The 15,628-nt window shown below is 38.6% G+C and overlaps 1 protein-coding gene across 1 annotated transcript; it reads right to left on the bottom strand.

Annotated features, from left to right (window-relative positions):
• Window positions 1–115: 115 nt before the first annotated feature.
• On the bottom strand, window positions 116–9,391 carry haus7 (HAUS augmin-like complex, subunit 7). Its single transcript, XM_053482921.1, has 10 exons — window positions 9,303–9,391; window positions 8,850–8,965; window positions 8,683–8,750; window positions 8,536–8,597; window positions 7,620–7,702; window positions 6,592–6,789; window positions 3,567–3,672; window positions 3,234–3,449; window positions 682–793; window positions 116–341 (listed from the first exon to the last, which is right to left on the bottom strand). Exons 1-10 carry the CDS (start codon window positions 9,357–9,359, stop codon window positions 280–282), a joined length of 1,080 nt encoding a protein of 359 aa, XP_053338896.1. The 5' UTR covers window positions 9,360–9,391; the 3' UTR covers window positions 116–279.
• Window positions 9,392–15,628: the final 6,237 nt, after the last annotated feature.

Here is a 15,628-nt window from a genome sequence, read left to right as displayed (position 1 = left end):
TCTGTTGCGCAGTCTAGTCTACTCAATTGAACCAACTTGCTGTTGTCTGCCCCTCCCATCACCACACCTACTTCTAAAAATGAAAAGAGAAATGAAATAGTGTGGACACATGAAATGTTTTTACAACATATATTTTTATTTACAGCAAGATTTTTACAATTTTTACCATTAATTATTTTACTAAAAACCAATTGACCTGGTTCATAATAAATATTTACATAAGAGAAGTACATTGGGGAAACAGTAGAAACATTTTAAAAGCTGAGATCAACAAATATCTTAGAATTGGTGAGGAGACAAAAAAGATGTAAATCTGGTCTTCAAAGCCTCCAGTTGATTGGCTGAAAAGAAGTAATAATTATGAGAATAAATTATATATATATATATATATATATACATACATACATATACACATACACATTATATACATATATCGGTGTGTGTGTGTATATATGTTAGAAAAAAAAATATTTTTTTTTTTTCAACAGACAAAAAAGGAACAGTACACATTAAATGCAAGAGAGGAACTTAGTTCCTGGAGAAGATAAATGGCAAAGGCACATACTTCCTTAAATAGAAATAGAGTTCTCCATCAGCAAATTAAAGCAAAGTTGTTCCTCTTCTGTTCATCATTTTTTTCGTATTCATTAATATAAATTCTAATTAAATAAATGTACTTACGCAGTGTATGTCTCTCTCCTTTGGCCCAAAACCGCCTGTCTGTCTCTATCTGTTTCACAATCTCAGTCAGAGTGAATGAGGTTTTGGACAGCTGCTGCAGTGCTTCTAATTCCTAAATAACAAAAGCATTTTTTAAAAGAAGTCAAAACACGCGTGTAGAGTTAACACCAAAAGTTAAAGCAACTATAAAGCAAAAAACTTTAAAAGAGCCTTTAATTGGATAATTGTCACATTGATTAATATGTATCAGCTTGCGAAAATTTTTAATAATGCAGTGGGGGTGGGGAGATAGAAATCTATGCTAAACTGCCAACTTGTTGGAAAAAATGTGGCCAAAGAAAATAAATGGGTGTTGGGATCGGGTAAACCCTACATGAAGTTAATAATAATTTTATAATAATAATAATAATTTTAATAAATAAAAATTCACTTTTAAGTGATTAGTGAAAGTAAAAGCATTTCCACACACACAATGTAGCAAGGGATGAAATGAAAATGTTATGTATTCTAATAAGACCAGACTGGCCCTAATCCAGAGTGATGGACGTATCAGCGTAAAAAGGAAAGGCCATGAAGCAATGCATTAAATCATGCATAGTGTTATAATCTGGGGTTGCTTCAATTGTCCAGGTCTAGGCTCAGTAACATTTTGTGGCAATAAACTGAAGTCAGCAGACTACCTGAATGTACTGATGTCCATTGATTAGAAAATCAACATAATTTTTTTTTGGCGTCTTGATGGAAACAGCATACAGTGGGAGGCATACGTTTGGGCAGCCTTGTTAATCTTTATGATTTTCCTGTATAAATCATTTGTTGATATGATGAAAAATTTTAGTTAAATATATTTTATAGGAGACACACAGTAATATTTGAGTAATGAAACAAAGTTTATAGGATTTACAGAAAGTGTGCAATAATTTTTTTAACAAAATTAGGCAGGTGCATAAATTTGAGCAACACAAAAAAGAAATAAACTCAATATTTAGTAGATCCTCTTTTTGCAGAAATAACAGCCTCTAAACGCTTCCTATAGCTTCCAATGAGAGTCTGGATTTTGGTTAAGGGTATTTTGGACTATTCCTCTTTACGAAACATCTCTAGTTCATTCAGGTTTGATGGTTTCCAAGCATGGACAGCTCTCTTTAACTTACACCACAGATTTTCAATTATATTCAGGTCTGGGGACTGAGATGGCCATTCCAGAATGTTGTACTTGTTCCTCTGCATGAATACTTTTGTAGATTTTGAGCAGTGTTTAAGGTTGTTGTCTTGTTGAAAGATCCAGCCTCGGCACAGTTTCAGCTTTGTCACTGATGCCTGGACAGTGGTCTCCAGAATCTGCTAATTTTAAGTGGAATCCATGCGTCCCTCAACTTTGACAAGATTCCCAGTTCCTGCACTGGCCACACAGCATGATGGAGCCACCACCATATTTTACTGTAGCAGGTGTTCACATTTTCTAGAAATCTGGTTCTTTTTCCTCCATGCATAACACCCCTTGTTATGCCCAAATAACTAAATTTGAGGCTACAGCACCTCATTTCAAAATGAAGCTGGCTTGTCCAAATGTGCTTTAGCATACCTCAAGCGGCTCTGTTTGTGCTGTGGGCAGAGAAAAGGCTTCCTCTGCAACACTTTCACATACAGCACCTCCTTGTGTAAAGTGCGCCGGATAGTTGAACGATGCACAGTGACTCCGTCTGCAGCAAGATGATGTAGGTCTTTCGGTTTGTGGGTCTGTGGGTTGATTCTGACTTCTTACCAGTCGTCACGTCTGTTTATCCGAGATATTTTTTTGGTCTGCCACTTCAAGCCTTAACTTGAACTGTGCCTGTGGTCTTCCTTTTCCTTACTATGTTTCTAACTGTGGAAACTGACAGCTGAAGTCTCTGAGACAGCTTTCTGTTTCCTTCCCCTAAACAATGATGGTAAACAATCTTTGTTTTCAGGTCATTTGAGAGTTGTTTTAAGACCCCCATGTTGCTACTCTTCAGAGAATATTTAAAGAGAAGGGTAACTTACAATTGCCCCCCTTAAATACTCCCTCATAATTGTATTTACCTGTGTATGGAGGTCAGGGGTCACTGAGCTTACCAAGCCAATTAGAGATTTAATAATTAGTTCTAAAGGTTTTAAATCAATAAAATGACAACAGTACCCAAATTTATGCACCTGCCTAATTTTGTTTAAACAATTATTGCACACTTCTGTAAATCCTATAAACTTTGTTTCACTTCTCCAATATCACTATGTGTCTTTAATATTTTTTTAACTGACATTTTTTATCATAAAACTAACGATTTTTACAAGAAAATCGTGAAGATTAACATAGAATTGCACAAGATTGCTGAAATAATGCAACCCTGAATGTTAAAGGTATTCCGACAAAAAGTGTCCAAACTTTTGCTGTTAGTGTACACACACAAAAAAATGCTATATATAAAATTTAAATCATGTGTGAAACTTCATCAAAATGCTAAATCTGATAGAATTTTAGACTAATCTTAAATACAGCTTAACTCAATACACTGATATATTTGGAGCAGTACCATGTTGCACTGGTGAAGCAGCTGCTGTACAGACTGAAAGACGCATGCATTCTGGTTAAGGGGAGGAGGATCTCTTTGGCAGTAGCCCCTGAAGTCTGTGTTGTAGACCTGACTGAAGGCAGTCATAAGCTGAGCCATGTCTGATATAGCCACTTTCAGAGCACAGGGTGACAGGGAAGCAGCAGGGCCTGACTGTTCCAGCTGCAGGAACTCACACTAAGGAAAAGAATTAGTAACAGAGTTTAAAAGTGGGATGGCAACAGAAAGAAAAAGATCAGACACAGAAGTTGGACTATTTAAAATATTGAAGAAATCTTGAAATTGAACATTCACCTCTTTACGTAGCTCCTCCAATGTACACTGAGTTGACTTCAGCAGACCAGCAGCTTCAGCTATGTTGTCATTATTAAATTTTCCACATCCTGAATCATTATGACTCCTTCAACACAAAGAAAAACCTTAGTGTGCCTTGTTCAGTGGATATGAACAATTACTATTATATATGTGTATACAATTACAGTATATACATGTATAATTCAAAATACTGTATAGTCCATACGGCAAAAACAAATCTCCAAACTCCTCCTATAAGCCTCACCCTAACCCACACAATGCCGTATACCACATTAAAGACACTTATTCAGTCTTAACACTCCTCCCTGAGCAGAGCTGGTTTAGACTTAACTTTATCACATGGCCTTTTTTATTTCAGCAAGGGGTTTAAAAAATAAATAAATAAACTAGCCTTTGTAGAAGGATGAGGACTATAAACATCCAAATAATAAAAAAATGATAAAAAATTGACAGATGTGTTGGAAAAAGGACAAATGGGGAAAATACAAGGATCTGAAGGACTTTGACAAACAAATTGTGATGGCTAGATTACTAGGTCAGAGCATCCCTAAACAGGCAGGTATTGCCAACCATAAAGAACTGGACCATGGAACAATGACTGGCCTGGTAAAAAAAAAATAATAATAATAATAAAGAATAAATCTCATGTGCATTTTTCATCTGATCCATGGAGGACCCCCTCACAACTTGAAGGAGTAAGTATCTAATTCTTATGCCTTCATGCAAGATACCACAATACACCTTTCATGGCTAAACAGGTCAATTCTGGTGCCTAAAGTGGGACCTAAACAATAACCTACACAATATTAGACATGTAGTTTTGATGACGGTGTATTTTGTTGCCTTTTCAAATCAATATACTCATTTGTTTATTTTATTACCTAATTCAGAAGGGACTTTTTGGTTGCACTAATACATAATGTACATGATGAATTAATGCATTTTCATGACTGTTTCTGGTCAAAGACTGTAAATGAAAATTTGCAAACTTACAGTCTATAACTAATGTTTATAAAAGTTTCTCTCTCGATTATGTTTTTACAAGTTAGACTCAGATTTTGGAACTTTTTGCTGCAATTCTGTTATTTAATTTTGAAAATATAGGATACTGAAAACTAGGGCTGTTAGATTATGAAAAAATCATTATCGCGATTATTTTGGTCATGATTGAAATCACGATTATTTTACACGATTACTCATTGACTTTGAAAATACACTCACCTAAAGGATTATTAGGAACACCTGTTCAATTTCTCATTAATGCAATTATCTAATTTACCAATCACATGGCAGTTGCTTCAATGCATTTAGGGGTGTGGTCCTGGTCAAGACAATCTCCTGAACTCCAAACTGAATGTCAAAATGGGAAAGAAAGGTGATTTTAGCAATTTTGAGTGTGGCATGTTTGTTGGTGCCAGACGGGCCGGTCTGAGTATTTCACAATCTGCTCAGTTACTGGGATTTTCACGCACAACCACTTTTTAGGGTTTACAAAGAATGGTGTGAAAAGGGAAAGTCCTGTGGGCGAAAATGCCTTGTTGATGCTAGAGGTCAGAGGAGAATAGGCCGACTGATTTAAGCTGATAGAAGAGCAACTTTGACTGAAATAACCACTCGTTACAACCGAGGTATGCAGCAAAGCATTTGTGGAGCCACAACACGCACAACCTTGAGGCAGATGGGCTACAACAGAAGAAGACACCACCAGGTACCACTCATCTCCACTACAAATAGGAAAAAGAGGCTACAATTTGCACGAGCTCACCAAAATTGGACAGTTGAAGACTGGAAAAATGTTGCCTGGTCTGATGAGTCTCGATTTCTGTTGAGACATTCAAATGGTAGAGTCAGAATTTGGCGTAAACAGAATGAGAACATGGATCCATCATGCCTTGTTACCACTGTGCAGGCTGGTGGTGGTGGTGGTGTAATGGTGTGGGGGATGTTTTCTTGGCACACTTTAGGCCCCTTAGTGCCAATTGGGCATCGTTTAAATGCCACAGGCTACCTGAGCATTGTTTCTGACCATGTCCATCCCTTTATGACCACCATGTACCCATCCTCTGATGGCTACTTTCAGCAGGATAATGCACCATGTCACAAAGCTCGAATAATTTCAAATGGGTTTCTTGAACATGACAATGAGTTCACTGTACTAAAATGGCCCCCACAGTCACCAGATCTCAACCCAATAGAGCATCTTTGGGATGTGGTGGAACGGGAGCTTCGTGCCCTGGATGTGCATCCCACAAATCTCCATTAACTGCAAAATGCTATCCTATCAATATGGGCCAACATTTCTAAAGAATGCTTTCAGCACCTTGATGAATCAATGTCAGGTAGAATTAAGGCAGTTCTGAAGGCGAAAGGGGGTCAAACATCGTATTTGTATGGTATTCCGAATAATCGTTTACGTGAGTGTATGTTGCATTTATTGAACAGTTAGTTGTAATATGTCAGTTGTAATATGTCGGTCTGTTTAAATTTTAAATGGGTAAAAAGATTTGTGGTGTTAACAACCGGTGCCGAAACAACCGCGTAGCTTCTTCGAATCCAAACTGTTCCCAAAAAACAGAATTGCTTCTACCTCTTTTGTTGACCAAAGACTTCTGTGGCTGCTCTTTTTCTGCCATCTTCACTCGCGCTGATTTTTAAATGCGATCAGATACCACACACGCAACTTCTTCGCTGACAGTATAGAGTGAGAGAGTTTGGGCTTCCGGAAGGGCGAAAGTGCGGATGCGCGCGTCAGAACGCAGGTCAAAATAACTTAAAAATTGAATAATCGTTTTTTCGATTACACCATTTTTGTGATCATTGAGACCGAAAATCGAAATTCAATTAATTGCACAGCCCTACTGATAAAAAAAAAAAAAGTTATGTTGTTGCTCTTAAAGCTCTGGTATCTATTCTATCTATAAATTACTATTTTATGTCTCTGTTTTTTCAGTGATGTCTACAGTGAGTTGTCTATTGAATCCAAACAGGATGACTGTTAACCTACTCATTAGTTTTAGTGCCGTTTGCCTTAGCCCGAGTGACTTGTGTGGCTTTGAGGTATTCCTGGATGTGAGCAGACCAGGGATTGCACACAGGATTCATCAGCTGGATCAGATCAGTTGAGTGGTCAGGGGACATCAGCTCCTTCAGTAGGTCCTCATTTGTCACGCTGCCATCTCCAGACAACTCACTGTAGACATCACTGAAAAAACAGAGACATAAAATAGTAATTTAAGACCATTTGGCCTATTTAGCCTATAGATACATTTTTCAGTCTAACATTTAAGCCCAATCCCAATTCTACCCCTTACCCCTACACTTAGCCCTACCCCTCTGTTTGGCGCGTTCACGTGAAGGGGTAGGGGTGTCTCATTTCTCTTTTGGTTGGAGGGGTAGGGGTAAGGGGAAGGGCCAGATAGCCCTCCAAACGAAGATTTTTCGGGACCCCACTTCAAACGAAGGGCTAAGTGAAATTTTCAACATGGCTGCTCACTCGAGCAAGCAGACCCATTAATGTAACTGATTTTTACAAACAAATATGAAAGTTCAGTAGCACGGCAGTTTGCCAAGCATTTGATAACGCATTGTTTGTTTTGCTTACAGCTATATGTGACATGTAAATTAACGGATACGTATGATGACGTACAACAGTGTTGTAGTGGTGTCCCATTTCTTAGGGGAAATATTTTAACCCTTCCCCTAATAATAGCATTTGTTTGTTAACATGTGCTTCCAATAGGTGCCAAGGTCCTGACATGTCCTAAAAAAAAAATACACACACACACCCACCCACATCCTTGCAGTGCAAGAAAGTATTTGCTATATATCTCTACTCATTTTACATCTTGTGCTAGAACAGTATAAAACATTTAGTACATTATGTATTGAACATAGTTTTAATGTGATAATAAACATAATAGATGATAGGTTGGGGCCTGAGAAAAGCAGGAGTAATTGAAAGCTATTTGAAGATCCTGGAACCATAGTATGAGACTTCAATATATGCTATTCCAATTCCGAAAACTTACTTACTCTGACTTTGATGTGTCCTGCTGTCCTGCAATCATTAAAAGCTGCTCCAAAAACAAAAGCTGCCGTAGTGGTGGGGCAAAGCCCTGTGCCGAGGAGACAGAGCATAATTTTTTTTTTTTTTTAATAATAATAAATAAAAAAAAACAGGAACCAAATTATCAATTTGAAAATCTAATAGATGTGACAATCATCATCAAAATGTTAAAGCTATTATAACTGCCAAGCCAAAAAAAAAAAAAAAAACTACAATATTTACTCATAAATAATAATTTACTGGACTGCCTTTTGCTGTGATTACAACTGTGGCATCATTGTGCTAAGCTTATGCAAAGTCACAACATTTATTTCAGTTCAGTGTTGCATTCTTTATTCCAAAATATTATTAAGTTAAATGTTGTTATTTTTTTCTGATTAGCCCAACTGATAAGTGGTTTTCCCTAGGCTACACAGTTGGTTAGTCCTAATCTTTTAAGTTCTCTTAAAAGTAAGAACTTACTCTCACTAGTGAACATTGCATTCTACTGTTGTTACTTTGTTTTGTTTTTGTTTTTATTTAAGTTTACGTGAACTCCCTTTACACTCATCCAACATATACATGTGCATTCACACGCTACAGGCAATTTGGGAATGAAAATTAGCCTAATCTGCATGTCTTTGGACTGTGGGAGGACACCGGAGTACCCAGAGGAAACCCACCAAGCATAGAGAGAACATGCAAACTCCATAGACGCAGACCCCGAGGCGGGAATCAAACCTGCACCTTGGAAGTTTAAAGTGATAGTGCTAACCACTAAGCTACTGTGCCGCCCTAACAAATGACATTTGTTTAAATTGCTTTTCATCTCTAATACGGTCATTATTTCAGTACATACTTTAGTGTAACTTTTTGATTAAAATTCATCTCAAAATTACATACCTTGATTAGCTCATAGTCATCTGCTTTACACAATAGTATTTCATGGCCAAACCGTGTGATTTCTGTTTGGTGTGATGAAAAAGAAATACAATTTAACAGAAATAACACCTTTTTACACTTATTTAAGTTCAAACAGGACACCTGTACCTTTGGCCACTTCGTCTGTCTCTGATGATTTGATTGTTGAGAATTTGTCTCCAAGGGATGGGCAGATTCTTTACAACACACAAACATGCAGTAGTACGTAAGCAAGCTATTACGCGGATAACCAACTAACCTGTGAGAATACGCGCTCTGATCATTTGTTAACATACCTGGAACAAATCCATTTCAGTATGTCCATGCGGTGTAATGAAGGAGTGCAGAGGAGGTCCTGCATGCTGCCAGCTTCTCTCAGGTAAAGCCCGTCCACCGAGGGGCAGCTGAGCCGCTAAACACAACACAATCCCCGCATTTAGCCTGCTCGCTCGGGTAGCTAGCTAACTAGCATAACTCGGATACATAGGAGTTATATTGATTATTGAAAATGCTGTAAACCCAGTGGGTAATTTATGCAGTAAAACGAAAGAAAATGGAAACCAAATCATATCAGCAAACAACGCGAGTGTGTATTTTATCTTAGCACCCCGTTATACACTGAGCTAACGGAGCTAACTCGGGGGTCATAGTTTAACGTTACAATAGCCTTGTTTAAAAGGTTAAATATTATACATACTGCCTCATGTTTTGTATGGTGAATATATACAGTTTTAAAACGACTACTTTACCTGAAGCATACTGTATATGTTTAGAGAGAGCTTTTGTTCCTTTGAATTGCCCGCCATGATGTCCTCCTCTGGGTCACCCGCCGTACTGCTCATCGTTCAGGGTTGCCAGATCACACTGGAATATCCCTTCTAGAATGGCCGTGTTTAAAGGCTGCCCACTCCCATAATAAAAAAACTCTAAAAATATAACTGTTAGACCTCATAGCACATCTGGTGTTTTAGATAAAATCAGCTGATCATATGGATAAAATTACTTGGTAGCAATCACGACATCGAGACCTGCTGATCTCTGTATTTTTAAAGACACCCATGTCATATTGGAAACAGTCTTTCAGCTCATTGAAAGCAATAAATGATATGCAGCACAGTTATCTCTTTAAAATAATTCTCCCGAATAATCAAATTCAAATTTTATTTGTCAAATACACAGTCATTCACAGTACGATATGCAGTGAAATGCTTATACGACTGCCAGTGACCTTAAAAAAATACAGTAAGAGTAAAATCTTTCCGTGCCACGGGCAGCTGCCACTCCACATGTCACCGCTACGTGCGCATGGCACTGGCAGCTGCCACTCCACATGTCACCGCTACGTGCGCATGCCACTCCACATGTCACCGCTACTTGCGCATGCCACTGCACATGTCACCGCTACGTGCGCATGCCACTGCACATGTCACCGCTACGTGCGCATGCCACTGCACATGTCACCGCTACGTGCGCATGGCACTCCACATGTTACCGCTACGTGAGCATGGCACTGGCAGCTGCCACTCCACATGTTACCGCTACGTGCGCATGGCACTCCACATGTTACCGCTACTTGCGCATGCCACTTCACATGTCACCGCTACGTGCGCATGGCACTCCACATGTTACCGCTACGTGAGCATGGCACTGGCAGCTGCCACTCCACATGTTACCGCTACTTGCGCATGCCACTTCACATGTCACCGCTACGTGCCCATGGCACTCGATCTTTCACTGTTATATGCGCATGGCAACCAACCCGGCACGGCCATGCGCGCATTTCACGCGACCCGACACGGCAATAGGAACCTGTCACTCGACATGGTGTCTTCACATATTGGCTGTCATTCGACCTGTCACCGCTACGTGCGACTGTCACTACTTAAAGCTTGGTTTATAGTCGCAGAGGTGCGCGCGGCGAAAATGACTGCGTGGTGGGTCAGTATGCGTGGTGGTGGGCACGGTATCTTTTGTAACTTCCGAGGTTAGCAGAGAATTAGCAGGGATGCGCGTTCAGAGCACTTGTAATTATATAAAAACATCCGTTTTTCTATGTATTTTTGTCGAGATGGGAATTCACACGCATGTTATCTTTGACATTCGTTTATGTCCTTGAGTATTGTTTGTTTTTGGTCACATTTCAATACATAGTTTTATGTAGTTACACCAACTATTTGCAAATCTGCATAACGTTTAAATTGTTTCTGAATACCCCTTTATTTTTAATTATCCCTCACCGATTTGTCTGTTCATACCTTAAGCACTCGTGTTTGATCAAATTTTACAAATTCAGAGGCCTATAGCGACCCCATTTCCTACACCGTTCATTTGTACACTAGTCACTTGATCTGGTATTCTCTGTATGTCACAGCATTCTCTCAAATTACTATTAAACAACCAAAGGAGATTAAGAAAATTAAAATTGTCATTATTATTAAGACTACTGTCAAGGCTAAATTAAGCAATATGTTTCAATCTAAACTGTAATACTATATTGCTTTTAATATATAGTAACTGCAACCTAAAGTGACAGAAATAAAGTGAAAAGAAACACTATATATAATCACACCAATCACTTCCTTTAATAAGACCTCTACAATGTTCCCTATTTACATTTCTATGATAAAAAAATAAATGACACTTACTTAATTTATGCAAACACATGAAAATAAATAATTACTTAATTTTTACATACATTCTTGAATGTCAGTGAAATTATTTAACTTTAACCACTAGGAATTTAAAAAGAAGTTGGGGACAGGGCCTAGAATTTTGTTTTTGTTTTTAAACAGTGGGCCTCCTCCTCTTGCCTTGGTCCAAAATGTATACTGTACTGAGTAAAGTTGTTGTGTGCCTCCATTATCACACAGGACAACATTTCTGGTGATGAATTTCTATTAAAACCATTTTGGGTTTGAACATTTTACCCTTCAAAAAAGAAACAGGACACATGTTCTACTCCATAACAGTGTTTGATTGTAAAGCCATTTCTGCCTGGAATCTGTGAAATCCTTCTGTCTTGTGCAGAATTATGAATGTAACCTTTTTTTTAGGAGACAGTTATGAGCAGTATGCACAGTGCATTTATTGATATTGTTTCATGTCCTGTATCAAAGTTTCTGTATATCTACCTCAGGGGTCAAAACTTCAAGAATGTAGGTCGTGCTTCCCAGGGAAACTCTAGGCAATTGTGTAACTGTGTATATCCTTTTAATGATCCTGTCTGTCTGTATACAGTATATATATATTTATATACAGCAAATTAAACAAACACAAACTTATTCAAAGTATATACATTTGTAGACAAGGCAAATAATATAAATGAATATGAATCTACCTGTTCTTCGTCAAAAAAACAAAACTTTTCATTGCGTTTCATTTTCAACTTTGGAAAAAATGTGGGATTTTTAAATAAAAACATTCTGTTGGATCTTATTGCGCTATTTTCCAAGCCTTTGTGTAAGTTCTGAAATGTTATATACAAACGGGATTCCAAAAAAGTTGGGACACTATACAAATCTTGAATAAAAACTGAATGCAATGATGTGGAGGTGCCAACTTCTAATATTTTATTCAGAATAGAACATAAATCAGGGAACAAAAGTTTAAACTGAGAAAATGTATCATTTTAAGGGAAAAATATGTTGATTCAAAATTCAATGGTGTCAACAAATCCCAAAAAAGTTGGGACAAGTAGCAATAAGAAGCTGGAAAACGTAAATTTGAGCATAACGAGGAGCTGGAAGACCAACTAACACTAATTAGGTCAATTGGCAACATGATTGGGTATAAAAAGAGCTTCTTAGAGTGGCAGTGTCTCTCAGAAGCCAAGATGGGTAGAGGATCACCAATTCCCACAATGTTGCGCAGAAAGATAGTGGAACAATATCAGAAAGGTGTTACCCAGCGAAAAATTGCAAAGACTTTGCAGTTATCATCATCAACTGTGCATAACATTATCCGAAGATTTAGAGAATCTGGAACAATCTCTGTGCGTAAGGGTCAAGGGCGTAAAACCATACTGGATGCCTGTGATCTCCGGGCCCTTAAACGACACTGCACCATAAACAGGAATGCTACTGTAAAGGAAATCACAGAATGGGCTCAGGAATACTTCCAGAAACCATTGTCAGTGAACACAATCCACCGTGCCATCCGCCGTTGCCCGCTGAAACTATACAGTGCAAAGAAGAAGCAATTTCTAAGCAAGATCCACAAGCTCAGGCGTTTTTACTGGGCCTGGGATCATTTAAAATGGAGTGTGGCAAAATGGAAGACTGTTCTGTGGTCAGACGAGTCACGATTCGAAGTTCTTTTTGGAAATCTGGGACGTCATGTCATCCAGACCAAAGAGGACAAGGACAACCCAAGTTGTTATCAACGCTCAGTTCAGAAGCCTGCATCTCTGATGGTATGGGGTTGCATGAGTGCGTGTGGCATGGGCAGCTTGCATGCCTGGAAAGGCATCATCAATGCAAAAAAATATATTCAGGTTCTAGAACAACATATGCTCCCATCCAGACGTCATCTCTTTCAGGGAAGACCCTGCATTTTTCAACAAGATAATGCCAGACCACATTCTGCATCAATCACAACATCATGGCTGCATAGGAGAAGGATCCGGGTACTGAAATGGCCAGTCTGCAGTCCAGATCTTTCACCTATAAAGAACATTTGGCGCATCATAAAGAGGAAGGTGCGACAAAGAAGGCCCAAGACGATTGAACGGTTAGAGGCCTATATTAGACAAGAATGGAAGAGCATTCCTATTTCTAAACTTGAGAAACTGGTCTCCTCGGTCCCCAGATGTCTGAGTGTTGTAAGAAGAAGGGGAGATGCCACACAGTGGTGAAAATGGCCTTGTCCCAACTTTTTTGGGATTTGTTGACCCCATGAAATTTTGAAGCAACATATATTTTTCCCTTAAAATGATACATTTTCTCAGTTTAAACTTTTGTTCCGTGATTTATGTTCTATTCTGAATAAAATATTAGAAGTTGGCACCTCCACATCATTGCATTCAGTTTTTATTCACGATTTGTATAGTGTCCCAACTTTTTTGGCATCCGGTTTGTAGTTACAAACATGAGAAAAACATAGGATGAAGTGGTGGATTATTTCTTAAAAGTTAATATTTGTATATATTAACTTTATATATATTATATAGATATATATATATAGATATAGATATATACAGTATATGTGTGTGTGTGTGTAGCAAACCTTTGTACCCCGTTCATAAACCCAATTCCCCAAGCCTCACAAGGCTTAATTAATTAGCCTACTGTGTTGTATTTTTCTTGTCATATGAACATGTATGGATGTATGGATTTATTCTTTAGTGCCAGCCTTTTATGTCTTTATGCAGCCTTTTTGAATCATTGATTGCACGTTCAAGTTTTATTTTAATTTTGCTCAGCATACCAGGGCCGGTTCTAGACCAGAAAATTTGGGGGAGCAGTCAGAAATGTGAAGGGGGCATCATGTGTACACGTCATGATCGAGCACTCTTTTTTCCCCCCTGTGCTTATAGTAACAGTATTGTCTTTGCTGAATTGTGTTGTTAGCTGCGTCCAAAGCCTGAAGAAGTGGATTACACTTTGTCAGGCCTCTACCTTCAGACCTGTCCAACTTGGGTGTCCCACTTGAAGACTAAGCTCCTGCTGGTATAGCTCTTAAGGTCACTGAGGCACGCAAACCCCCTGACCACAATAAGGTGGCAATCCCTCAGGGGGAAACTAAAAACTAAAAATTAAATAAATGAAACAAAATAAAATAAAATATCCTTAATCCAGATTTTATCAATCAACAACATAACATTTATCTTAGCTGGATGGTCTAATTCTCAAAAACGTTTAACCTAAGGTAAGACTTAAGACAGTATAAAATATAACTTACTACTATAGGGGCCAAAATAGAACTTTATTCTATTAAAAGTAAATACATAAATAAATTGTATCATTTAAAAATTACAATTGTAGCTCTACAGCAAAAAAAAATACAAAATAAAATTATACTTTAAATAAAACATTTATAATAAATAAAATAAAAATAAAAAACAATAATAAACTTAAGTAAAATCAACACTGTCATCTGCTGGAGCTTTCCAATGTTTAAAATTTACAAAGGCACACTTCTTGCCTTCTTTCTTGAGGCAAAGTCGTACATGAGCTCTTCATATGATAAAGCCTTTGCTAATTCAGAGTTGATGCTGACAGTTGCCAGACCACTCATGCGCTCTTGTGCCATAGATGAGCGCAAGTACGTTTTGATGAGCTTCATTTAAAAAAGAATCCCTCAGCAGAGGTAACAGTTACAGGGAGCGTCACTGAATCATATTAAGAAATATGCGTTAGTCGTGAAATTATTACCGACATTAAAACACATTATTAACGTCGACAGAATAAAATAATAATATTAATTTTCACAGGATTATGAACGTACCTGAAAGTGTAAACATATAAAAACCCCATCTTTGCTGTTAATAAACAGAGACCTTTCTGACGGACAACGTGTGTGTGTGTTTGACCGAGTCTCTCCTGGCGCCAGAAAAGCTTATCAAAAGCACAGCGGACGGACCGAGCAACTCGCTTCTTCTACTACGCAACTTCAGAAAAACTTTACACACAATGAGTCCCGTAACCGGCTTATACAGCTGTCATGTGACCAACGTATTTAACCGTGAGGAGTCCAGTGGCGTATACAGACGTTAATAGTCGCGTTGAGACCGATGACAGACGGACATATCAGTGGCAGCTACTGTACTGGTAGCGTGCGAGTGACAGCTGCCAGTGCAATGCGCAAGTAGCGGTGGCATGTGGAATGGGAGCTGCCAGAGCCATGCGCGCACAGCGGTGACATGTGGAATAACAGCTGCCAGTGCCATGCGCGCACAGCGGTGATACGTGGAGTGGGAGCTGCCAGTGCCATGCGCGCACAGCGGTGACATGTGGAATAACAGCTGCCAGTGCCATGCGCGCACAGCGGTGACATGTGGAATAACAGCTGCCAGTGACATGCGCGCACAGCGGTGACATGTGGAGTGGCATATGCCCGTGGCACGGAAAGATTTTAC

The sequence above is a fragment of the Clarias gariepinus genome, chromosome 22 (genome assembly GCF_024256425.1).
Source record: "Clarias gariepinus isolate MV-2021 ecotype Netherlands chromosome 22, CGAR_prim_01v2, whole genome shotgun sequence".
NCBI lineage: Eukaryota > Metazoa > Chordata > Actinopteri > Siluriformes > Clariidae > Clarias > Clarias gariepinus.
Note: the sequence above shows the minus strand (reverse complement) of the source record. Positions and strands in the feature narration are given on the sequence as shown.